Raw genomic sequence first — 26,642 nt, 5'->3', positions numbered from 1 at the left:
CTGGGACAATTGAATGTCCACATGCAAATAGATGAACTTAGACTTTTATCTCACATCATACTCAAGAATCAGAAATGATCAGAGACCTGAAAATAAGAGCCAAAACTATAAACCTTTTAGACTAAGACAGGAAAAACAATTTCATCTTATAAAAATTTAAAACTTCTGTGTGCTTCAAAAGACACCATTAAGAAAATAAGGCCATAAGTGATAAATGGGGGAAAATACTTATAAATCACTTATCTAGTATAAGATGTGTATCCAGAATATGCAAATAAGACATAACTTAATAGTAAGATGACAATTTAAAAAAATGGGCAAATAACTTGAGAAGACATTTTACCAAAAAAGAACATATGAATGGCTAATAAACACATGCAGAGGTATTCAACATTGTTTGTTACTTAAAAATTTTTTTAATGTTAATTGAAGTATACAGTTGATATATAATAAATTAATTTCAGGTGTATAATATAGTGATTCAATAATTATATACATTATAAAATTCTCATCATGGTAAGTATATTATATTATGAACTATATTCCCTACACTATACTTTGCATCCCTGTGACTTATAACTGGAAGTTTGTATTTCTTAATCTCCTTCACCCATTTTCCCAAGTCACTACCCTTTTGGCAACCCACCAGTTCTCTGTATTTAAGAGTCTGGTTTTTGTTGTTTGTTTTGTTTTTCAGATTCCATGTACATGCAAAATCGTATAGTATTGTCTTTGACTTATTTCACTTAGTGAAATATCCTCTAGGTTAATCCATGTTTTCACACGTGGCAGGATTTCATGCTTTTTCATGGGTAGTATTCCACTGTATATATACCCCTGGTATCTTTATTCATTCATCTATAAGCAGACACTTGGGTTGCTTCCATATTTTGGCTATTGTAAGTAAAGCAATAAACATAGGGATGCACATGTCTTTTCAAATTAGTGTTTTTATTTTCTTTGGGTGAATACCCAGGAATGGAATTATTGGATCATGTAATATTTCTATTTAAAAATTTTTGAGGAACCTCCATAATGTTTTCCAGAGTGACTGCATCAATTCACTTAATTTGGTTGAGTTTCCACCAACAGTATACAAAGATACCTTTTTTTCTTTATATCCTCACCAACGTTTGGTTTTTCTTGTATTTTTGATACTAGCCATTCTGACTGGTGTGAGGTAATATCTTATTATGGTTTTGATTTGCGTTTCCCTAATGATTGGTGATGTTGAACAACTTTTCATGTGTCTCTTGGCCATCTATATGTCTTCTTTGGAAAAATGACTATTTAGGTCCTCTGCCCATTTTAAAAATTGAGTTTATTTTGCTATTGAGTTGTATGAGTTCTTTATATATTTTGGATAATAATCTCTTATCAGAAATATGATTTGCAAATATCTTCCCCTATTCTGTATGTCACCATTTCATCTTATTGATGGTCTTCTTTGCTGTACAAAAGCTTTTTAGTTTGATTTTGTCTCAAGAGATTATTTTTGATCTTGTTTCCCTTGCTTGAGGAGACAGATCCAGGAAAATCGTCCTTAATTTGTTCAAGAGATTGCTGCCTATATTTTAGTAGTTCGATGGTTTGAGGTGTCACATTTTGGTGTTTAATCCATTTTGATTTATTTTTGTATATGATTTAAGAAAGTGGTCCAGTTTCATTGTTTTGCGTGTAGCTATCCAGGTTTTCCAGAACCATTTATTGGAAAGAGTCTTTTTCCAATTGCATTTTCTTGCCTCCTTTGCCATAGATTAATTCATCATGTATATATATGTCTGGGCTCTGAATTCTGTCTATTGATTTGTGAGTCTATTTTTGTGCAAGTACCAAAATGTTTTGAACACTATAGTGTTGTAGTAATCTTGAAATCTAGAATTGTGATAGATTTAGCCTTTTGTGTGTGTGTGTGTGTGTGTGTGTGTATAAGCAATGAACTTTTTATTTTCAAGTCTTTTCATGTTTCTCTTTTAGCCTTGTGTGTGTGTGTGTGTGTGTGTATAAGCAATGAACTTTTTATTTTGTTCAAGTCTTTTCATGTTTCTCTTTTAGCCTTGTGTGTGTGTGTGTGTGTGTGTGTATAAGCAATGAACTTTTTATTTTGTTCAAGTCTTTTCGTGTTTCTCTGTTTACTAAATGGCATTCGAGTCTGCCTAAGACAAAAATAGTCAATCCAAAGGCAGGCTTAATCACAAACTGTTAACACTATTAAGGGGATCTTGCAATTGTGCTGGATGCAAGATCAGTTATAATAATACATCGCTCAAAATAGAAACAAAAGCTATGAAATATCTGAAAATTAACTATACAAGAATAAAAATACTTGGGATTTCCAAAGACAAAACTTTAAAACTCAAAGGATATTTGAAATCATATGAATAACAGAGAGACAGTCCATGCTTGTAGATTATAACTTAATATGACTATGTTTGTTTTTTTTTTCCTAAACTATTCTAAAAATTCATTTCATTCCCAATCAATATTTTGTTAGGTTGAAGATGTCTGATAAGTAAAGGACATTATGGTAAGTTAGTAGACAGCTGACAGAACTGGAGGATATTTGCCATTCCCCAAAACAACAATAAACTAATATTGTCAATGTGTATGCAGATAAGCAGCAAGAAAATATAAGGTAAACCAACAGGAAAATAGGCAGACTGTGGTTTTATACAAGAAAGATAAAGACTAATTAGCATAAGAAAGATGTTCAAAACCTCATGAGTAACCAAACAAGTTCAAATTGAAACAAGAGAACAATTTGTACTTGTTATATTAGCAAACATCAGAAAGCTGGGTCATGTCCAATGCTGTAGCTTCATAACATGTGGTAACAGTGAAGACTGTTACAGCCACTCTTGAAGACTAATCTACCACTTCTTAGGCAAAGTAATAAATTACCTACCTGCATATCTCCTGGGACAGCATTACCAAACCTAGGAAATCACAAAGCAATTCTCTCATAACTTTGTAAAGTGACATACATGTTTACTGCAATGTCATTCATGGCGGCAAGTGGTAGGTTTGGGGGGCAGCCTGGGTGAGACTAGTCCAGAAATCAACTAGTAAACTGTGGAAGGTGTCTTCATGGAGTTCCATACAGCTCTCATAATAAATCAGATGTATATTCAGCAGTGTGAGTAGATCTCAAAATAATAGGCATCTTCATCTTTAGCTCGCCTCTTCTCTTCCCATGTCCACTCTGTCCACTCTGTGCTCTTGTTCTTCGCTCCAACAAGTACTGGGCAGCAACCACGAGCCAGGCACTACCCTCACACACCATGCCTCCACTTCTGGCTGGGTCCCTAGCCTTTTTCTTTCTCAAGATTGCTTTGGCTGTTTGGGTTTGCATTGTGGTTCCCCACAAATTGTGGGATTATTTGTTCTAGTTCTGTGAAAAACGCTATTGGTATTTTGATAGAGATTGTGTTGAATCTGTAGATTACTTTGTGTAATATGGACATCTTAACAATATTCTTCCAATCCATGGAATATCTTTCCATTTGTGTCATTAATTTTTTTCATCAGTATTTTATACTTTTCAGGGTACAGGTCTTTTGTTAAAAGACCTCCTTAGTTAATTTTGTTCCTAGGAATTTTTAAAAAAAGATTTTATTTATTTATTCATGAGAGATAGACGGAGGGAGAAGCAGGCTCCATGCAGGGAGCCCAACATGGGACTTGATCCCGGGTTTCCAGGGTCAGGCCCTGGGCTGAAGGTGGCGCTAAACCGCTGAGCCACCCAGGCTGCCCAGGAATTTTATTTGTTTTGGCACACTTGTAAATAATGTTGTTTTAATTTTTCTTTTTCGCTACTTTGTTATTACTGTATAGAAACACAACTTATTTCTGTGTATTAATTTTGTTTTCTCTAACTCTACTGAATTCATTTATTCTAGTAGTTTTGGTGGAATCTAGGATTTTTTTTTGTATAGTATTATGTCATCTGCAAATAATGACAATTTAACTTCTTCCTTGCTAATCTGGATACCCTTTATTTCTTTCTCTTGTCTGATTGCTGGGACTAGGGTTTCCAGTACAATGCTGAATAAAAGTGAAAGAGTGGACATCCTTCTCTTATTCCTGGTCTTAGAGGAAAATCTCTCAGGTTTTCACCATTGAAGATGATGTTAACTGTGGATTTTTCATATATAGGCTTTATATATGTATGTATTTATGAGGGAAGTATGTTCCTTCTAAACCCACTTTGTTGAGGTATTTTTTTTTATCATGAATGGATGTTGAATACTGTCAAACGCTTTTTTTAAAAAAAAATCTTTTGAGATGATTATATGGTTTTTATTCTTTTTGTTGATATGGTGTTTCATGTTGATTGATTAGTGAATATTGAATCATCCTTGCATCCTTGGAATAAGTCCCAGTTGATTATGGCAAATGATCCTTTTAACGTATTTTTGAATGTGGCTTGCTAATATTTTGTTCAGGATATTTGTACCTGTGTTCATCAGGGTTTTTTCATAGTGTCTTTGTCTGGTTTTGGTATCAGGGTAATGCTTCATAGAATGTGTTTAGACACTTTTCTTCCTCTTCTATTTTTTTGGAATAGTTTGAGAATAGGTATTAGCTCTTCTTAACTGGTGGAATTCACCTGTGAATCCACTGGTGGTCCTGGGATCTACTTATTGCCATTTTGTTAATTGTTTTCTGGTTGTTTTTGTAATTCCATTCCTTTCTTCTTCTCTTGTGGTTTGTTCTCTTCCCTTGTGGCATGATGGCTTTCTTTCTTTAGTGCTATGCTTGGATTCCTTACTCCTTATTTTTTTTGTGTTATAAGTTTTTGGCTTATGGTTATTATTGGGTCCATATACAACCTCCTCTGTGTATGGCTGGCTATACACCAATTTTAAATTGGTGATCACTTGTTTGAATACATTCTAAAAGCACTAAATTTTGCTTCCCCACCTACATTTTATGTACTTGATGTCGTATTTTACACCTTTTTATTTTGTGTATCCCTTGACTAGTATTTTGTGGATATAATTGGTCTTACTACTTTTGTGTTTTAACCTCCATACTGGCATCATAGGTGATTAATATACTACCTTTACTATGTTTCCTTTTACTTGTGAATTTTTTTCCTTTCATAATTTTCTTCTAGTTGTAGCACTTTCTTTCCACTTAAAGAAGTCACTTCAACCTTTCTTGTTAGTCTAGGTTAGTGGTGATGAACTCTTACCTTTTGTTTGTTTGGGAAATTCTTTCTCTCCTTCAGTTCTGAATGATAGCCTTGCTAGGTGGAGTGTTCCTGATTATAGGTTTTATCCTTTTAGTACTTTGAATATATCATGCCATGCTGGCCTGCAAAGTTTCTGCTGAAAAATCAGCTCACAATCTTATGGGGTTTCCCTGGTATATAACTGATTTGTCTTGCTGCTCTTAAGATTTTTTATCTTTAATCTTTGAGATTTTAACTGTTATATGTCTAGATGTGGACCTCATTGGGTTCATCTCGTTAGGGGCTCTCAGTGCCTCCTGAACCTGGGATGTCTATTTCATCCCCTTGATTAGGAAAACCTTCAGCTATTATTTCTTCAAATAGATTTTCCACCCCCTTATCTCTCTTCCCTTCTCTTGGGACTTCAGTAGTGTTAACTTTATTATGCTCGATGATGTTGCAGATGTTCCTTAACTTATCCTCATTTTTAAATATTCTCTTTTCTCTTTGCGTTTTGCTTTGTTGCTTTCATTACCCTACCTCCCAGATTATTGACCTATAAGAATAAGATACTTATTCTATTGTTGATTACTAATCTGTTGTTGATTACTTTGTGGTATATATATTTTTTAATCTTTTTTTAAAAAAAGATTTTATTTATTCATGAGAGACAGAGAGAGAGAGGCAGAGACATAGGCAGAGGGAGAAGTAGGCTCCCTGTGGGAGCCTGATGTAGGACTCAATCCTAGGACCCTGGGAACACCACCTGGGCCGAAGGCAGATGCTGAATCACTGAGCTGCCCAGGTGCCCCCATGGTATATTTTTAATTTCAGTTATGTATTCAGCTGTGATTGTTTCTTTTTAGTTTTTTAAAAAATATTTTCTGTCTCTTTACTTAAGTTCTCACTGAAAACTCTTCTCTAGGGTCCAGTGAATATCTTTATGACTTCTACTTTGAATTCTCTATCTGACATGTTGCTTATCTCTGTTTTGTTTAGTTCTTTTTTTTTTTGTGGTTTTTGTCTAGTTCTTTCTTTTGGGACATATTCCTGTGTTTCTTTCTATTACCATCATGAATTATTGGGGAAATGTAAATTAAGCTGCAGTGGGATACCACTAAATGCCTACTATAGTGTCTCTAATGAAAAAAAAAAGTGTTGATAAAGATGTGGAGGAATTAGAACCTTCACAAATTGCTGATGAGAATGTAAAACGGTACATCCACTTTGGAAAAGTTTGTACAATCTTAAAAAGTTAAAAATAGTTTTGCCATATAACCTAGCAATTCTTCTCTTGGTATATACCTAAGAAAAATGAAATATATATTCATACAAAGACCTGGCTATGACTGTTCAGAACAGAAATTTTCCCAATAGCCAACAAGTAGAAACAACCCAAATATTCACCAGTTGTTGAATAAATAAACAAAATTTGGTATATCCATATGATGTAATATGATTCAGCAATAAAAGGAGTGAACTATTACATGCTGCAACAAGGATGAATCTTGATTGTTATGTTACATGAAAAAAGCCAAATGCAAAACACTATATATTGTGCCATTATATTTATATAAAATGTCCAGAAAAGACACACCTATGGAGACCAATAGCAGATTGTGTGGTTGCTGGTGATGGCCCTAAAGATTAACTGTAGGTGGGCTTGGTTGATATTTTTGGGGTAGAAATGTTCTATAACTGGATTTTGGTGATTGTACAACTCTGTAAAAGTTACTGAATAATTAAAAAAATGTAAGATGGTGCATTTTGTGTTATACAGATTAGATCTCAGTAAAGGTGTTTTTAAAAAGTGTACCTATGGACTCCACTGATATTGGCTATATATAACCAAGGCTCCTTAGAAGCTGCTTTTGTTTCTAATGTTTGTAAAGCTGTAAGCAGGAGAACTCCCTTCAGATTCAGAGTGTTTACTAGAATTTCATATTGGTTACTTTTTAGATCTGGTAATTTATGGACACAATGGGGGCAATGTAGGACCTGGGTGGGAGCCCAGCATTATGGAACCAGTATCGAGGTGTTTGGATGGTACAGTTTGCTGATTTTTAGTTTCAAAGCTGTCCTTGGATTTGTGTGGGGAAGTTACTTTAAAAGGATCCTAGTGCAATTTGAAGACAAAACCTCCAGGATTCATGGAGATCATCTTTAGGGAAGATTTTTATTTGGGTACAGGTCTCACATTATCTTGGCCATGCCAGTCCCACAGCAAAAGTTCCCCTCGAGACAGATATCCTCTAGATACATGGACCGATTCTTTACATTCTTTAAATATTCTGAAATTATTCTTCTGCAAAAATTCTCTGATTATTTTTCATTAGTCTTTATTAGTCTTTATTCTCTCTAAATGTATGGTGCTCCTAACTGTATTATAGGCTGCCAGAAGAGCATGACTTTGGAGTCAATCATGTGGTTTAAATCCCAATTCTTAAGTTCCTAGCCATGTGACTTTAAGAAAAATTTCTTAGCCTCTCTGAGTCCTGCTCTTTAAAATCTGTAGAATAGAGATAATTATACTCATCACAAAGGGTTATGGTAAGATGAAACAAGGTCATGTATGGAAATCCCTTAGCACAGTTAGCTGGTATATAGTGTTCTCTGATTGTCAGAATCAGATAGTGGAGTGGGTACAGAGTATGGATTTTGGATCCTGATTTGTAGCCCTTCTTTTTCACTTCTAGCCAAGTGACCTTGGGCAAGTTCCCTAAGTTCTCTGTGTCTCTGCTTCTGCATCTATAAAATGGGCATATTGAAAGCACCTGATTAGACCTGTCCACAGGTTAAATGAGTTAATATAGGAAGTATTAAGAATATTAAGATATTAAGATATCACATGATAATCTCTATGCAGGTGGCAGCTGCTGTTCTCTCACCAGCCAATGCAATGCCTTATTCCCTTGGGGCCAGCATGTTTGATTTATGTGGGTTAAATGTGTGGGTTATAGGGATACAATCATGGTCACCCCAAGGTTGAAAAGAGAGGTCTACTTGGTCTGGCTGGTGGCCCACCAGTGGTGACTTGTGAATCCCCTTTCTCACTACACCATGTGCATCTTCTCTTTCTGTGCTGATTCAGAGTGGGCACCTCCCCCATAGAGGAACAGAACTATTCTTGGATCAAGGTACACTGGTGGTTGACTCCTCAGCTGGAATCAAATCCTTAGATCCTCCCATAGCTGTGGACTCTCTAAAATCCCTGCATGCAGCATTGTGGGTTATGATGAGACTCCTATAAATATATCTGTTCTGCATACTCACTTGCAAATCCTATAAAGTTGAAGTATGAAGCCCAGTGTTGAGGCAGTGAAGGGATCTACTCTAGTCTTCCTTTGTTTCAAGGACCATCTCCCTGGAGACTGGCTTAAGGCTTTGGGGACCTTTAGAATACATGTAGGTTAAGTGGCCTTGATTTATAAGTAATTACCACTTCTGCTTTATTTTCAGCTGATTACTTACCTTGGAACCAACCAAGACGAGAGCTGCTTCGTCCAGAACACCATTACCGGCCAGCATCAACCAGGTTTGATAGTAGAACTACACACCAGGATGACTATTCTGTAAAGGGCCTAGTGAACACCATGAGCTGTAAGCCTCTGGCCATGCCCAAGCTCTGTAACATACCGCTGGAGGATCTGACTAATTACAAGATGAGCTATGTGGCCCACCCTATGGAGAAGCGCTTTGTGTATGAAGCAGAGAAGTTCAGACCCTGTGAAATCCCCTTTGAAAGCCTTACCACCCACAAAGAATCCTACCGGGGCCTGATGGGAGAGCCAACCAAGAGCTTGAAACCTCCAGCCAGGTCCTGTGGTTTAGACACGACTTTCTCTAACACCACCGAGTTTCGAGATAAGTACCAAGCGTGGCCCACACCCCAGATATTCTCCAAAGTTCCTGTCACTTATGTCCCTCCTGAAGAAAAGATGGACCTTCTGACAACAGTGCAGGCCCATTACACATATCCTAAAGGTGCCCCAGCTCAGTCCTGCCGACCGGTGCTCTCAGTCAAGAAGGGTGGCCACTTTGAAGGCTCCACTACCACCAAGGACGACTACAAGCAGTGGCCTGGCATGCGCACAGAGCTAGTCAAGCCCATTCCCCAGTTGAACATTCCCACTGAGCCCTTGGATTGTCTGACCACTATGCGGGCCCACTATGTGCCCCACCCACCCATCAATACCAAAAGCTGTAAGCCTTCCTGGGTGGGCCCCCGAGGAAATATCCCTGTGGAGGGCCAGACCACATACACCATCAGCTTTACTCCCAAGGATGTGAGCAGGTGCCTGGCTTCATACGCTGAGCCCCCTGGCTACATCTTTGAGGAAACAGATGCTTTGGGGCACAGGATATACAGGCCAGTTTCCCAGACAGGCTCTCAGCAGGACAGCCGTCTTTCTGTAGATGATTCAGAAAACCCTAACCAGCGGGAATTGGCAGTGTCAGCCTGATATTTAAAAATGGTTACTTAGAAATTGCACAATACTTTTAAAAGCAGGTGATTGAGAGTTATTCATTGGCCAAAAAAGAATTCCCCAAAATGGAAAAAAAAAAAAAAAAAAAAAAGAGTCTTCTTCATCATTTCCAGGACACTTGAATAAAATGAGAATCGCTTGACTCAACGAAAATGACATTTAATCACGGGCTAAGTATTCCCCTTAACCCTCCCTTGGCTTCTTCCCCCACTTTGGTCCCTTACCTTGTGTTGATGGAATCAAAGTTGGTCCCAAGGGTTCTTCTCTGAACCAGAAATATTTTATTGATGTAATCACTGTATGAATTGACATGATAATTAACCCTTGCCAAGTATGAAGTGCTAAAGAATAAATTTTATTTTTGGGGGAATGAATCTTCAGGTCTATGTGTTCACCCTTAAGTGCTGTCTATGGAGGGAAGGGGCTGTGTTCCTTGGGACCTTTGGGGAGATTTCAGACTATAGCCCCCATTGCATCCCAATACTGGTGGGAGTGCCTTGGACCCATTCTGGATTTTGTGTTCTCTCTGCCCAGGGTTGCTTTGTTTGGCTTCTTCCTACCTTTTCACACCATGACATATGAGCAAGATAGTGCTGTCTGAATGAGACTTGAGTTTCTTTAGTCACAGGAAGTGGAGAGAGGAGAAAGAGATCCTACAGCAGTTCCAGGGGAGCATGGATCTATTGGGTCTCTTTACACCCAAACCAGTGCTGGCTCTGATTTCAGGGTGAGGAAGAGGAAAAGGGACCCTTGGCAACTGGGTAGTTGGCAGGCTCCTCCTGGCTATGAGCTCCTCCACCCCTGTGGGTTCTTCTAAGTGTCTGGAGCTGGGAAAAATTGCCCTATACTTCTTTTAAGGCTAGATCTGCTTTTCCTAAAAAGACAGCTGTGACCAGACTTGTGACAAAACTTGATGCAGTGATGAGTTGGACCCCGCCCTGGAGGAAGGGCCGGAAATTTCTCTTTTGGGTCTAAGGCTTGATTCTGAGCCAAAGTAATTTGGTGTGTTTTTTTTTTTTTTTTTTTTTTTTTTTCCTAATTGGAAAGAATTGAGGAAAGGTTTTGTCCAAGAGGACCTATGCTAGGGTCAGATGGGCTCATGATGTGGGTGAGCCTCACTCAGAGGGGTGCAGCCTGATATCAGGATCACTTACCTCATTTCTGAGTCCACAGAACCCCAAACATACTCCATGGTCTAAAGAAACTTGGGAATGGTGTATAGGGGAGGGAGGAGATTTCAGCTCAAGTCTGGAGACTTGGGTTTAGGCTCAGTGCCTGGTTCATGGGCGAGAAACCTGTATCATTTATTTAGGTCCCATATTTCCAGGACTCTTATTTACCTGGCCCAAACCTCTCAGGTCCCTCTGCCTTGCAGCCTCTCTATGAGGTTGGTTTGTATCACTGGGTTGCGATAAAAATCATTTAATCCTCTTGTTGCTTCTATGGGGTCTGGATACCTGCCTCTATGGGGTAGAGAGGCTCAGAGAGATAACGCACCTTGTCCAAGACCACAGAGCATGGAGAACCAAGGTCAAGATTGGAACCCAGGCCTTCTGATTCAAGATCCAGTGCTCTTCCCATGGCACCAGGTACATCCCATCTGCTGTCCCAAGTTGCATGGCTCCATAAGCCACATGACACCACATTTTCTCTGAGCTTCTTCCTGGAGTACATTAAGCTAAAGGAGAGCACTAAGGAGGGTAGGTTTTATTACTTTCATTTTGTAATTTTTTTTTCACAAATCAGAGAAATAATGGCAGTTGACTTGAAAAGCCACACAGTGCTAAATGTTTATAAAAATGCCACAGTCTCTTCTATTCTAGCTCTTGGCCTCCCCCATCATTGCTTCCCAGAGAAGAATTTAAAATTATTATATCTGTTTCTGTTACTATTTTCCTTCATATTCCAAAATCATATGCATATACTATTGTCCATTGACTTATTGATTTTAGACATGGTCTGATTTGGTAGATTGGGAATTTTAATTCCCTTACACTGCCTGCTTTTCTCTCCTTCTTCTCAGTGTAGTTATAGGACAGTGCTTGGTATATCAGGACCAATAAGCTTTTCTAATATTTCTGATGAGTGCAAAGAACCTGAAGAAGGATGGATGGACCTGGCTGATTAGAGTGCTAGTTCTCTTGGGGTGAGGAATTTCTTCTGAGTCTTTCCTTTAGGACATGTGTAGGGGTTACTCCATGGTGACCCTGGGCCAGATGAGCCACTTAGAACATCCCTGCCTGCCAACTTCTCCCAGAATTAAGGAATCTACTCTCTCCTCCTATCTGTCCTTTTTGGGTCTCAAAATATCCGTATTATGAAAGTGATAAATGCAGTAAAAAATCCAGAAAACACAGAAACTATATAAAGCTATTATGGGGACTAGTGGAGCCCAGTGGTGAGCAACATGTAAGGAGAAAGTCCAGCAGACCTGGGCTCACTTCCCGGCCCTTGTCACCCACTAACTAGGAGACCTTGGTCAAGTTCTTTAAAATGTGACTAATAACAATATTGGCTCCATGGCTTCATTGTTTGTGTCGAATGATAGAATATATGTCAATCGCTTAGCCCTGGCTTATGGTTAACTCTAATTAAACATAGATGAGGGTGGTGGTGATAATGATGATGAAGAAGAAGAGGGAGAAGAAGGAGGAGGAGGAGGAGGACGACGGGGCTGACTTCTGTCTACCTGGATCTATTCATGATTTTGTTGGCCATGGTTTACAAGTGTGAAGGTAAGCAGGATTGCTCATTTAATTTACAAAGGAAAAATATTCACTTTTCCCCCATATAGTTATATAATTGTTGTGAGTTGGGGTTGTTCCCTTGTGCTTCCTGGAAATGTCATTTTAGGAAGTAATGGGGGTTGGGAGGAGGGAAACAGGGTGAGCTGAGCAGATGGGGCCTTGGCTCCCCTTCCTTGCTCTGCCACGGCAGCTTCTTGCTAATGAGTTCTGCATATCCGGCTTCCATGTAAGAGTTCGTTGGAAACACCTCTGTTAAAACACTTGTACACATGTGCATATACTGCTCTAACACCTGATAGGATTGTGTTTGACAAACCCTAGAGATGAAAGGCTTCAAACACGTGGTCTTCTTTCAGAAATATGGAAGAATTATAGTTTATATCGTATAATTTTTCACTTGTGATAATGAACTGGGAGCTTCATAATCTACCATGGCCCAGCGTCTCAAGGCTTTATGCATATTAGAAAGAAAAATTACTGGAGAACAAAGAATTTGGAAAAATCTAATGGCCAAGCAGGGAACCTGCTCCAGTGGAGAGCCCAGTATGCTCTAAGGATGAGATTCTCGGGAAGAAAACAGGGACAGGACTTTTGAAGCCAAAGATGGCAAGCTCTGTCTTATCAGAGGAAAGCAGAGTCTCCCAGTGTGGCTGATGGGCTGTGGCTAGTGAGATTTGTTGGTGTGGAAGCCCTGGGCTGGTTGGACAGGCTCTGCTGGTTTGGCATATGGTGCCCAAACCATGTGGTGTGATGGATATGGCATCTGCTGGGATGAGGACCTCTTGATCACAACGGTGACTTCCTGCCTGTACTGTGCATAGGCAGGTCCTATCCTGTGGTTCACTGGACGGTAGGCTGCCTGCATGAGTCAAGACCCAGCACAGTACTCTCATTTTTTTGGTGATTAGGAACCCTTCTCTAGTTTGCCCTCCAATTATGGTATAAACACAGCACTAAGAACAGGTTAAGGGACCCGGCATTCTGATACTTGTTGCATGTTCACAAGGGCCAATGTCTTTAAGGGCGAGCCTTTTTTCTTTTTTCTTTTTGGCTTGGCTCTAAGATCTTAGACCAGGTAGGGGCTGGAGGATGGAGATGGTGGGCCCATCCCAAGTGGTTCTTTCTGCCATCCCCATTGTTAGCACCATTTGTCACCCTACTTTCTATGGTAGCTGGTGTTTATGGCTTCAAGCCCCAGCCAGGCTCTGCCATGAAGACCTGCTCCCTATCAGCTCTAGCTGTCCAGGGACAGTTTTGTTTGAAGCTGGGGCTTCCCCTTCTGTGCTTGCAGGTCTTTGTTCCCCATCCACCTCTTGTCTCCTTCAAGTTTCTTGAAGCCCCTTGCCCATGGACGACTGCCCTCCTGTCGTCTTCACTACGGCGTCTGATAATTTCCTTATTGCTTTATTACAGCTTAACATGGTGTGTGTGAGTGGGGCAGGAAGGAGACCAGTCCAGGTAGGCCGACTTGACCTCACATAGGTGGAGCTGGGTGACGGTGATAAAGCATGAATGGGATTTTGATGGCATTTCCTTAACCACAAAGTGTATCTGGAGGGTGACCTTCCCCCTTAACTAGACAGAAGGGCAAACGTGGGCAGAGTGGGATAAGTACTAGGTCAACTGGTGTGTACAGGTGGAGGGGACCCTGCTGTGGGCCATTAGCTTCAGAACCACAGGCTGTCTCTAAGCCTGTGCAGACGGCATCAGACTGTGCTCCATGCCTCCCTCCCACCCCTACATCCTTGGCCTCACCTATTCTCCCTCCTACCCTTCTCAGATATCACCAGCAGCTTCAGAGAGGGAGGGCCCTGGGGGCTCAGACCCAGCCCTCCACTGAGCAGAGACTGAGCCCAGTTGCGACAGGAGGAGCATCAGTGCTGGGGTGGCTGGGGAAGCAAGCACCGTCTCCTGGTTTTGCTTCCATGCTGTGTCCTCTGAATACCTTTCACTGTAGTCTCCTTGCCATAAACATTTTGGAAATAACATACAGCGTTAGAATAACTGTCCTGCCTGCCCCACTCCAAGCTTTTGCCTCTAAAGCAGAAGCCAAACCTACAGCCCAACTGTACCTTTCCACAAGGACGCACCCTCCTGGGATCTGGTCCGTCAGGGCATAAAGATGACCTGAGAGATCTGTTTCCTCTCAAAGTGCTTTTCTGTTGTGCAGTTGCCAAGAGGAAGTAAGCGGGCCAGGCGGGGGTGTGCACAGGTTTCTAGCAGCAGATTAAATGGCCCCCTGGCTCCTCAGGCCTGCCCTGCCATCCCTCTAGCCCACATCTGGTCAGCAGCCTGGAGGTGGGAAGACATAGGCCCTTCTGGGCAAAAATCCTGGGGGTGGCGGGCAGGCAGGCGTGTTTTCTTTGGCAGGGCAGGCTCAGAATTTCCATGCGGCTGGCTGAGCAGGTGCTTGGCTCCTCCCCACTTTGGGGGTGCAACACGAGCCCTGGAGCCTGTAAACCTTCCAGAACATATGCTCTGGATTCTGGAAAAGGCATCAGGATAGGGCTGGGCTGGGCTGGGCTTTAAGTCCTGCTTCTGCATCACAGGTGCCCCTGGTCCCTGTCTCTGGATCTTTGGACACTGACAAGAGAAGTTCGGATGGCTTTTTCTTGTCAAGACTCTCAGTGTGGCAGCAAACCCAGGTTGATGTTAATCAAAAGGATTCAGCAACTTTCCATTTCCGTGATTGAGTCTAACACTGATGTTCTTGCGCTTTTACCGCCCAGACCAGCCTGCCTGCCTGCCCACCTGCACTCTGCCTACCTGCCCAGGGCCAGGGCTGTGCTTTCACTGGCACAGGGGTAGCTTGGTTACTCCCTCGTCATCCCAATCCCTGTCCATTTCATGTCACAGGATCGTAAACTAGGGGAGCCCACAAATGCCCTTGAAGCAGGCAAGTAGCTACTAGAGAAACACAGGCAGACAGAATGCCTGAAAAATGACTAAAATTTGGCATCTCTGCCAGTGAATGACTTATAAACTAAGAAATGGAATTTTTGGGATGATAGGCTCTCCCAGACTTAAAAAAAAAAAAAAAAGAAAAAAGAAAAACCCACAACCCAAACCAACCCACTTTTCATTTTAAAGTTTCTAAGCAGAGTTCAGTGCTTACTATCAATTTGGAGAGGCTCTCTGCTTGGCTCAGCAAAGTTGTAACACCTCCCATATTCGAAGGCCAGTTATTTGGAAACTTCTATGTCCAAAACTGAGGCCAGAGTCTGGACACATGCTGCCTTTAAGTTGCCAAAATCCCTGACAGCCGTTTCATGTATGGAAACTCAGGTACTTTATGCAGTGAACACCCCCTATCCTGGCACTCACTATGCTCATATTGGCTCCTGTCCCTCATTTATTCTTTTTCTTTTTCTTTTCCTTTTTCTTTTCTTTTCTTTCTTTTCTTTTCTCTTTTCCTTTCTTTTCTCTTTTCTCCTTTCCTTTCCTTTCCTTTCCTTTCCCCTTTCCTTTTTTTCTTTTCTTTTCTTTTCTCTCTTTTCTTTCTTTCCTTCCTTCCCCCTTCCCTCAGTACAGTTCCAATGAGCTTCTGAGGGTTTATTAGCCCTCAGAACAGCAGCAGGGGCTTCTGCTAGAACCAGACATCTAAACAGAAGGGAGTGGCTGCTGACAGCTTGGCAGTGGGGCTGGAGACCAAAAAATGGTTTAAAAATGTAGAACTCCAAAGTATGGCAGCTCAGGAATTGTGACCCCAATGTACTAATTAAAAAAAAAACAGTGTAGGTACACACACATTTGCACATACACACATTTTATTAAGTCTGGAAAAATTGCCATGGTTTATGCTTATGGCCCCAGTTTAATACAAATGATGAATTCTACACTTACATTTTTAAAGTCTGGACAAATGCATGAACAGTGTTGGATAAATGAATTCCCATTTGTCTCATTTATCTATAATTATAAGGGAATGGAGTTTTGGAGTATCTGAATATGAGGTTAACTGACAAACCGACAGGTAACAACTATTAGCTTTTCTGAAGGTGTTTTCTATGGAATAGAAACTGTGATATGGTGTTTTCAAAAAAAGTTCATTGGACATAGAAGTTTGGGAGAGGCTGCAGATTATATCACCCTGTTTGAGATTTGTCCTGCATAATAATATTTTGAAGGCTCTGTGAAACCCTAGAGTAAAGGAACTATGTTACACTTTGTATAGCCTAGTATGTGAATCAGTATGCTAGCAATTATAAGGGCTCAAGCAAAAAAGGGGAATTTTTTGGTTCAGACAGTTGAACAGTCTAGGGCTTTATCTATGGGATTCAGGGCTTTATCTATGGGATTCAGGCAAAGCTGAGTCCAGAGACTCGGAGAAGATGCAATGGGTGCTTGGTCTTTATCTTTTGGCTTTATTTTCTTCTGTCCTGCCTTCTTGGGCAGGCTCTGCCCATGTGGGGGTTTCTAGTGATTTTAAGCATATGATATCCTTCAGTTAAAGAGCTTCTCCTTCCCAGTGGCTCCAGTAAAAATCCCTGAAATGAATCTCTCTTGAGTCTTCCTGCTGATCCCTGAACTGATGGCCACGTCCAGGGAGGAAAAAAAAAACAAATCCTCCTTGTCCAATACTGAATCAGGGGTCCTCCCCATGGACTGAGTAGTGTGTATGGGTGGGGTCAACCCCATGCAGACTACGTGAGCCCTGGAAGGCTTGGGGTGGGGCGGGTCCCCAAAGGAAGCGGAGGTGTAGTTTCCAGGCAAGGGGAGGGATGAATGCTGAACAGGCAGGAGCAACAGTTTCCAATGCTGAAAATAGAGCCCTTTTATTGTGTAAAACCTGTTGGAACACACACGAAGAAAGCCTGCCAAGTGCTCATCATACATTTTTTTGGGAATACGTTTAGAATACAATAAAATTTGCACGCATGCACACATGTGGTTGAACTTTTCTTTGATGATTTAAAAACCTCAGCGGATCCTGCCCTGCCTCAGGGTCAGCTCTGAGTGTTGAAACATCCTGGTCACTGACTGTTGAAATGGTTTGGCTTCTTGATAAATGGGAGGTTCTTGGCACAGCTAGAGTGCCGGGCACAGGGGGCCTGGGAGAGTTCATTTCCCGGAGAGCGGCCCCGAGTGTTGTTATCTCCAGGGTGGAGCTCCCTTGAGTCCTGACAGCAACAGCACATCACTCCTCAGGGCCTCCATGTGCCTCCTGCTCTGTTGTCTCCCTTTTGGGGCAGGGAATTGAGGCTGAGACAGGTTAAGGAACTGGGGGCAGTGGAGGAAATGATGCTCATAGAAGGAGCTCAGGGAGCGGTGAGATGACACCGTGGATTTGCAAGGGAAGGCTGGAGAGAGGCAGGGGACTGTTGATGTGAAGAGAAAAAACTGAATTTTCAAATGCCTTTGTGGGATCATGCAGTGTGCAGGTGTATGAGCTCCCGAATGGTGACTGTATGTCTGTGAATGACTCTCCACCTTGTGCTCAGCACTCAGACTTAGGAGTTGCTTCTGGATGTGAGCAAATAGATGCAAACACGCTGATTGGGTTGCAACAGGACTTCTTTACACAATGCTTGCTTACTGACAGGGCTAATATATAGGAGGGAATGATTATATCCAGAAACTGAAGATAATTTAAAGGGATCGATCGATCTATCTAAAATATATATTTTTATTTTGAGAGAGAGAGGGAGAGAGAGTGTAAGCACAAGTGATGGGGGAGGGACAGGGAGAGAGAGAGAGAGAGAGAGAGAGAGAGAGAATCTTAAGCAGACTCCACGCCCTGCATGAGCCTTACATGGGGCTCGACCCCATGACCCTGAGATCATGACCAGAGCGCCAAGATCAAGAGTTGGAGATTCAACTGACTGAGCCACTAGGCACCCCTGAAGGGATTTAAAATTTTTTTAAGTTCTTTGTTGGAAAGAGTTAATCACATTAAGAATAGATTCTCTTCATCGTAGAAAAAGATCCTTTGGGCTTTTTCAAGGAAAAAGGCATTTTCATCTTATGATTTGGTAACATGCAGTCACATCTATTATGTTTGTTTCACTATAGTCTCTCAAACAGTGGAATTTAGGGAGGTTTTGCCTCTTGGTTAGCAAGCTCTTGAGGATTCCACAGCTCAGAAGCATGGTATCTCTTACCTTTGCCATCTGCCTTGGGGGCCCATGTGACTCGAGGCTATTGTGGGGTCTTTTCTCAGACTCCTGGGCCTGTGCAGTTCTCACTAACATCTTGCTCTGGGGGTGCCTCCAGAACCTTGGGTCGCAGAGATGAGGAGGCCTGAGTTTGGGGAGGGCTGGCATGGACATCTGAATGCTGGGTGGCCAGCAGCCTGCTGCTGAGAAGTGGGATGGAGCGGGTCTCTGAGCAGGCTCTTCAGTCAGACTGGCCTGGCACTTCCGCTTACTGCCTTGGTCCCCATTCGTCCCCGGGAAGGGATGCCCAGAGCATCCTGCGATTTCTAGGAACTTTTCCTTTTTCTGTTTCCCCTTTCTGCACTGTGACTCATAGGGAGAAAGGGGTCTTCTCTGAAGTGCATAAGGATTTCCTGAAGTCAGGGTTTCCAGGAACCAGGATTAGACAAGTAGCTGTAATTATGCTGAGTGCCGTGAGGGAGAAGGAGGCCAGGTATCTGCTTGGAGGGTGAGCATGGCTTCCTTGAGACTGTGACCTGCCTCCCCTTTCCTACCTCCATCCCCCTAGTGTCTCCAGCCACAGTCATCTAGGTCTTGTCCCTTAGGATCTCTCATCCTTTTATCACATCATGCAGTTTAGTCTTTTATTGGTCACTTTCTTTTGTATTCCACCCACCATCATCTTTTCAGCAGAACAAAGGTCACTTTTTTGGGATCTAGTTAGAAGAGTGGATATTGTATATATCTTTTCAAATTAGTGTTTCTGTTTTCTTTGGTAAATACCCAGTAGTGAAATTATTGAATCATATAGTGTTTCTTTCTTTAATTTTTTGAGGGATCTCCATACTCTTTTCACAGTGATTGCACTAATCTGTATTCCCACCAGCAGTGCATGAGAATTCTCTTTTCTCCACATCCTCACCAACACTTGTTATTTCTTGTCTTTTTTGGGTAAGATTTTATTTATTTGAGAGAGAGAGAGAAAGAGAGAGAGAAAGAGCATGAGCGGGGGTGAGGAGGAGGGGCAGATGGGAGAGAGAAGCAGACTCCTCACTGAATAGGGAGCCTGACGTGAGGCTCGATTCCAGGACCCTGAGACTATGACCTGCGCCAAAGGTAGACACTTAACCAACTGAGCCACCCAAGTGCCCCTATTTCTTGTCTTTTTAATACTAGCCATTCTGACAGGTGTGAGGTGATCTCTCCTTGTGGTTTTGATGTGCATTTCCCCAATGACTTGTGGTGTTGAGCATCTTTTCACGTGTCTGTTGGCCATTGGGATATCGTCTTTGGAAAAATATCTATTCAGGTCCTCTGACCATTTTTAAATCAGATTTTTGTGTGTGTTGTCCAATTTTATAAAATATTTTGGATATTAACCTCTTATAGGATATAATTTGGAAAATATCTTCTCTCATTTACTATGTTGCCTTTTTGTTTTGTTGACAATTTCCTTTGCTGTGCAAAAGTTTTTTATTTTGGTCTCAATAGTTTGATTTTGCTTTTGTTCCCTTGCCTTAGGAGACATATCCATAAATATTTTGCTAAGCCCAAGAGATTACTGCTTATGTTTTCTTTTATGAGTTTTATGGTTTCAGGTCTCAAATTTAGGTCTTTCATCCATTTTGATTTATTTTTGTGTGGGGTTTAGGAATGTGGCTCAGTTTTATTCTTTTGTGTATAGCTATCCAGGTATTCCCGCACCATTTATGAAAAGACTATCTCTTCCACATTGTATATGCTTGTCTCCTTTGACATAGATTAATTGACCATATATGCACCCCTGTGTCTATTGTGGGATTATTTACAGTAGTCAAAATATGGAAGCAACCCAAGTGTCCACAGATGAAGATGTGGGGTACGTGTGTATGTGTGTGTGTGTGTGTTTGTATGTGTACACACACATTATGGGTGAATATTACTCAGCCATAAAAAAGAATGAGATCTTGTCATTTGCAACAACTTGGATGGACCTAGAAGGTATTATGCTACGAGAAAATAAGTCAGTCAGAGAAAAACAAATACTGTATGATTTAACTCAAATGTGGGATCTAAAAAACAACCCAACAAACAGATCCTTAAATACAGAGGAAAAACTAGTGGTTGCCAGAGGTAGGTGGTTGGGGGGGATGAGTGGAATAAAGGAGACTAATAGGTACAAACTTCCAGTTATAAATTAAATAGGTTACAGAGATGAGAACAGCATTGGGTAATATAGTCAATAATATTGTGATAACATTGTACAGTGACAGATGGTGACTGCATGTAACATGGTGAGCACTAATATATAGAATTGTTGAGTCACTATGTTGTACCCTTGAAACTAATAAACGTTGTATGTCAATTATAGTCTAGTAATAAAAGATGAGGGGATGTTGTAAATAATTGTATTTCTATTTTTCTGCCACAAATCCAAACCTGGCCTTGCAATAAGTGAATATGTGCTACGAGGGAAGAAAAGAGGACCAGAGAGGGAGAGATAGCTTTGTGAACACAGGATTCCCTGCTTTTGCCTTTGCCTTTGGGTCTCAGACTGTATCCATCTCTGTGGGCTGTCAAAGGGCTGAGAGGCCCAGCTTTCCAGTTTTGCTGCAGGGCAGTGAGGGGAAAAAGTTCTAAAATGCAGCAATCTGGAGGAAGCATTATGTTATAAACTTTTTATTTATTTATTTATTTATTTATTTATTTATTTATTTATTTATTGGGTTGCAATTTATAGCTTCCATATTTGCCTGTCCTGGGTTCCAAGAAAGACGTCACAATGGGAGAGTAGGTGGTGGTGCGTGTGGTGGTTAGTATTCCAGGGCTTCTGGGAAGGTAAGAAGGGGAAGGGGAATGGATCATGGAGCTTTCAAGGAACTGAGGCCAGTCACCCAGAGACAGTGACCAGAGATGAGGTTGCAGGGCACCTCAGGACATATTAAGGAGTCCATTCCTTATCTTGACAACAGTGGGACTGTGGAGCAGGTTTTAAAGAGGACCGGTATAACCCAAACCATCTTTTGATATGATCTCTTTGTGAATGGATTTAAGCCACTTTGGCTTATCACTGATTTCTGGGTTATCTTGGTAAAATGGGTAGCTCTATCCAGAGAGCCTGGAGCTCTGTGTCTCCACCTATGCAACATCATTCCCTAAGGTGGTATGTTTCACTGAAAACAATCCCAGCCCACATTGTGGCATACATGCTAGCAAAATGGCCCAACACAGTCTTATAACCTGCTTTTTGAACTCATTAATAAGTCCTAGTGTCGAACCCTAGACACTCTGACAGTTAGTCCAAGGCAAATGTCCCTATGGTGAGATCAACCCAAAACTTCTCTAGTCAAATTAAACTAAGCATGATGGGGGTGGGGTTGGGGGTGGGGGTGGGACAGAACCAAAGACAATTCTAGACTTTGGGCTCTAGGCTATTGGATTTGCTGGATTCTTAGATTGTTGGTACAGGGGCAGTGGTGCTGTGTACCCTTTCCAGGCCCTTTAGAACCTTTCATTTCATTGGTGTGTAATTAATGAACTTTATTGTAATGAACAAACCCTCTGTGGCAGATTTAGATAACAGTATTTGAAAGGCTTGCAGTGGTCAGTTTTGGAGGGTGGATTTATGATTGGGTAATTAAATGTGAGCTAACTGCCTCTAGGGTGTAGATTTAAGTTAATTTCACATGTGCATCAGCTTACACTGGTATATTTGTAGGCAGTATAATGATAGTTCTAGCTGCTGTGTGGGGAGTGGGTTTATTCCAACAGGATACCTTTGCGAAGTCCCGGTGAGAGACGATTAGGAATAAAAGGAGCAATCCCTGGGTGCTGAGCTGGAGATTTCCCCCAAGCTTGGGATGTCATAGTTAGAGTAGGACATGTTGGCATTTGTGGTGAGAATATGACTACTTTCCTGACTTGACTCTGAGCTCCCTGAAAATGAGGACTTGGCTTTCAGCCCCGTGTCCCCAGGGCCCAGCCTGGGCCCAGCACAGAGTTGGTGCTTAGCAAGAGGTTCTTAGACTGAGGGAAGGGGAAGGTAAGTGATAGGAGAAGAAATCAGGGAGGAGATGAGAAGAAATAAAGGCTTAACTGGCAGGGTGGGGGGTGGGAAGTGAGATGTAGGATGAGGTCCACCAGGACCAGATGAGGATTTGGTGGTTTTCCATCTCAGCAAGACCCTGGTGTAGAGTCTAGACCTTCCCATTGCAGAGGGAATGGAGGGTTGAAATTATGGTGGTTTTGCTCTCCGGTGGTTCCTGTGAGTATCTCCATTCCGATAGGAAGGGCCTCGGAGGTGAAGAAATTCAGCTCAGGAATGGCTGGCCCATCGACCTGGCACCTGCTCTTTGCCCTGGTACTGTGACATGCTGAGCTTTAGCTCTAGGACAGAACGACCTGCATGACCGACCAAACAACCTCACTATTCTTCAAGTGACCTCAGCTAAGTCATTTCCTGGCCCTTCATTGTTGTTTAAAAAAATGATGGGGAGGATTGGAGAGCAGAAAATCAAGCCTGTGACACATTTCATCACCATGCTCCTTGCCTTGACCATTAAATATTTCCTGGAGTTGCTCACCTGGTAACTAAGCTGTTCACAGCTTGTCTTCTATCCTTTATGGGATTTGTAACAAGGTCAGCCTTGGCCATCACAAAGACCCGGACGAGGGCTGTTTATGTCATTTTGGAGAAGGAGGCAGGTTTTCCCAGGCATGCTTTCTGGTCTGGATGCTGACCATGCAATCTCTCAGGCCCTCCTAAGCATTCTGCTTAAACAAACATTATTTATGTTCAGAAGGAGAACCATTCCCCACCGTCTGCTTTCTCTTCACTCATATAAAACTGCACATTTAATTTCTGTTTACACATATAAAAACTCCATCTTTAGGAGCAGCCTGGGAAATCTTTGGTTGAAGATGGATTTTGCTTTTGGAAAACACAGAAGTGAGTGACATCTGTATATTGTGTTATCAGAAGCGTGACACATGTGGTTGATTGGGACCAGGTGCTTCACAGAATCCATCTGAGTAAAGCTATAAACCTCTAGTTGACAGGCAAGGTGACAGCCCAGGTCTTGCGAGCAAAGTCTCTGCCTTCCATATTAGAGGTAGCAACAAACAGTTGAAAACCTTGGGGTGCTATGAATTAGAAGCTAGGTTTCAGCCAAAGATAACAATCTCTGAATGGCTTGTATACCTTTGACCTGTAAAAGCATCTCCAAGTGGACAGCACAAGTGGGTGGGGACAGACAATAATTTTGGGTTCATCTTAGTTTTACAGGATAGGTAGATTCATTGAGCATTCAATTCTGTACTGATTAAGGCTTGAGTCCATACCAGTATTTTCCTACTTGGCAGTATGTGATATGGGTAGATAACCTTCCCTGATTTGATTCACATTCAGTGTATTGTGAGTTTGAATCCTGAAGTCCTTAAATCATGGCTTGTTCATTGAAAAAAATGAGGGACAGAGAGAGACCAAACCAAGGGGATCTCACCTTGTTTTCCTGATTTATCCTTTCTTGGGTAATTCACCCAACATGTCAGTTTTCATTGGATTATTTCCAAGAGCTTCATCCTTCTCTTCACCCCACAATCTCCTTATCCTTTGTGGATAAATTTGCCTATTTTTTTTTTTGAATTTGCCTATTTTAGGGAGGCCCACAAATAGATTATTGAGCTCTAGCTTGTCTCATTCTAGCTGAGAACTGTTAGTAAATTAGATTATTTTCTTTGAATTTATTGGTAGAAGGAGGTAAGGGGATAGTAGCATGTTGTTTGTGAGGAAGGCTACCACTTGGTAAGTAAAATATCTGTAATTTTAGCTTTTACATTACACGTATGTTTGCTCTTGAATGAACATCTCTCTGTGATTTTTAGTAAATCAAAGGAAATGGCAGCTATGTGTAAATTTGGGTATTCTGAACCAAAACTAGACTGTACATTGGGATTACAAAATGATGTCTGTCCTGGGAAGTATTTCTGAATGTATGTGAACATTTTGGTGAGTTGCTAACATGGGTGGTTCACTAATGCTGCTCTTATTTATGCTATTGTGTAGTATTGGACTTTGAAGGAATGACTGATGTCCTTCTCAGTCAAAAATGGAAATAGAGGCACAGTCTTTCAAAGCTGACAATGAGAACACGAAAGAGGCCAGGCCACCTGGATGGCTCAGTGGTTGAGCGTCTGCCTTAGGCTCAGGTCATGATCCTGGGGTCCTGGGATCGAGTCCCACATTGGGTTCCCCTTAGGGAGCCTGCTTCTCCTTCTGCCTCTCTCTCTCTCTCTCTCTCTCTCTCTCTCTCTGTCTCTCATGAATAAATACATCTTAAAAAAATATTATAGAGCACAAATGCTGCCGGCTCTGGCTCTCATCTCCCTGTCTTCAAGGTAGCTTGGATGACAATAGTGGCTAACATTTAGTGACACATCAACAATCACAGATTTCCTCAATGTAAATTAACCACTAGTTTTCTTACAGAAACCCTATCCTGTGAGGTATCCTCTTTTTAAATTTATTTATTTATTTAATTTAATTACTTTATTTATTCATGAGAGACACAGAGAGAGGCACAGACCCAGGCAGAGGGAGAAGCAGGCTCCCCACAAGTAGCCTGATGTGGGACTCGATGCTGTATCCTGGGATTAGGACCTGAGCCAAAGGCAGATGCTCAACTGCTGAGCCATCCAGGCATCCCAGTATCCTCTTTTTAAAGGTGAGGAAACTGAGGCATGGATAAGTGTTGGTGATTATTGATCATTCTGGTCTAGATGGGCCCCAGATTCCCCAGGCTCATCTTGTCAAAGGCCTGGAAACTTCAGAGGCCAAGAAGGGGCCACTGGGATGGGGATTTCTAACCCCAGGCCTGGCCTGTGATTGAGATTCCAAACTTTTACACTGTGGTTGGTGGCATCCTTCTAGGAATCTTTTTCTCCCTTGCTGAGCTCTCTGATTTTGGCTGGAAAAATTTCCATATGTTCTATTTGAGCCCTTCCCACCATTTGAAACTTCCTGGGTTTTTGCTCTGGCATCTCTGACTCATCTCCCCCCCACTCCACCCCCTTCCTCCCCTGGGGTCTCTGTAGGATATTATTTGGTTGTTGGTATGTGAGTATTTATAGTTCTAGTATTGGCTTTTTCTTTAAAGCAAAACCTTAAACTCCTTAGAAAATAATTGGAATTTCAGGAAGAGTTTTCTGGTTTATTTTTATACTGCTTAACAGACTGTGATGATTTGCTAGAAAACTGGCTGGAGTTGGGCTTTGGGGCTGGGGGTCCTCTGAAATGCCTCCCACAAAGGTCCTTGTGTGGACATCCTCTGGGCCTGGGGACCCACTGCCCTTCCACTGGAGCCAGATGATGAAGAACTCTACAATACTACTCAAAGGGCCACAGGCCAGATGGTGCTTTTTTCTGTACCGTAGCTTTGTTTCTATTAAAATGCTTTAAAAATAGGGAGCTTGGGGCCCTACAATGCCATGAGAATTGATTTTAGGGGATGAGAAAGTGACAACTACAAAGCCTCCAAGCAGTAGGAAAGAATGGTGCACATGAAGATAGCCGTGCGTGGTTGGCTCTTATACAGAAGAGCTGGGAACAGCATAGTGGGTAAGAAAAAGGCTCTGGCTAAAAAGCCAGGCTTCTAGGAGTTTGATCCCTCTTCACTGGCTGGCTGGTGCTGGGCTTCTCTGGGCCTCTGTCTATCCATATCCAAATGGCAATAATCCTGGGGCTCATGTGAGGATGAAATGTAGTAATGAGCTATAAATGTCAGCTCCTACTAATGGTGTCCACCCCGAATTGCAGCACACAGCTGCTTTGTACTGTCGCCAGGGAACCCGGCCTGGAGCCACCTGCCCCCAGAGATGCCTATTCTTTTTGAAGGTACCGTGGCTCCCATCTTCCTACTGTGCACGGCCGTAAATGAGATGACGGTCAAGGGCCATACTCAGCCCACATATGTGCACATCCACAAATGTAGCACCTTTGGGTTTCCTTATAGAGCACAGGGCCCCTCAGCTTCCCAGGCAGAGCTGAAAACTGCAATTCTTCTGTGTCAGCCGAGCACACGCAGGTGGCTTGGAACCATCTTCACCCCCTGCGCAGAACAAGACAGGAAGGCCGGGCTTAACAGAGACGCGGACGACAAGA

At 41.9% G+C, this 26,642-nt stretch overlaps 1 protein-coding gene across 3 annotated transcripts in view; it reads left to right on the top strand.

Moving 5' to 3' along the window:
• Positions 1-10,033, top strand: part of SAXO1 (stabilizer of axonemal microtubules 1) — a 101,888-nt gene extending 91,855 nt beyond the window's left edge. For all 3 annotated transcript variants that reach the window (XM_077912095.1, XM_077912096.1, XM_077912094.1), the window contains one exon: positions 8,636-10,033. In XM_077912095.1, the coding sequence (XP_077768221.1) occupies positions 8,636-9,639 (1,004 nt within the window). In that variant the 3' untranslated portion in view covers positions 9,640-10,033. The remainder of the gene's footprint in view (positions 1-8,635) is intronic.
• The last annotated feature ends 16,609 nt before the right edge of the window (positions 10,034-26,642 follow it).

The sequence above is a fragment of the Canis aureus genome, chromosome 10 (genome assembly GCF_053574225.1).
Source record: "Canis aureus isolate CA01 chromosome 10, VMU_Caureus_v.1.0, whole genome shotgun sequence".
NCBI lineage: Eukaryota > Metazoa > Chordata > Mammalia > Carnivora > Canidae > Canis > Canis aureus.
Note: the sequence above shows the minus strand (reverse complement) of the source record. Positions and strands in the feature narration are given on the sequence as shown.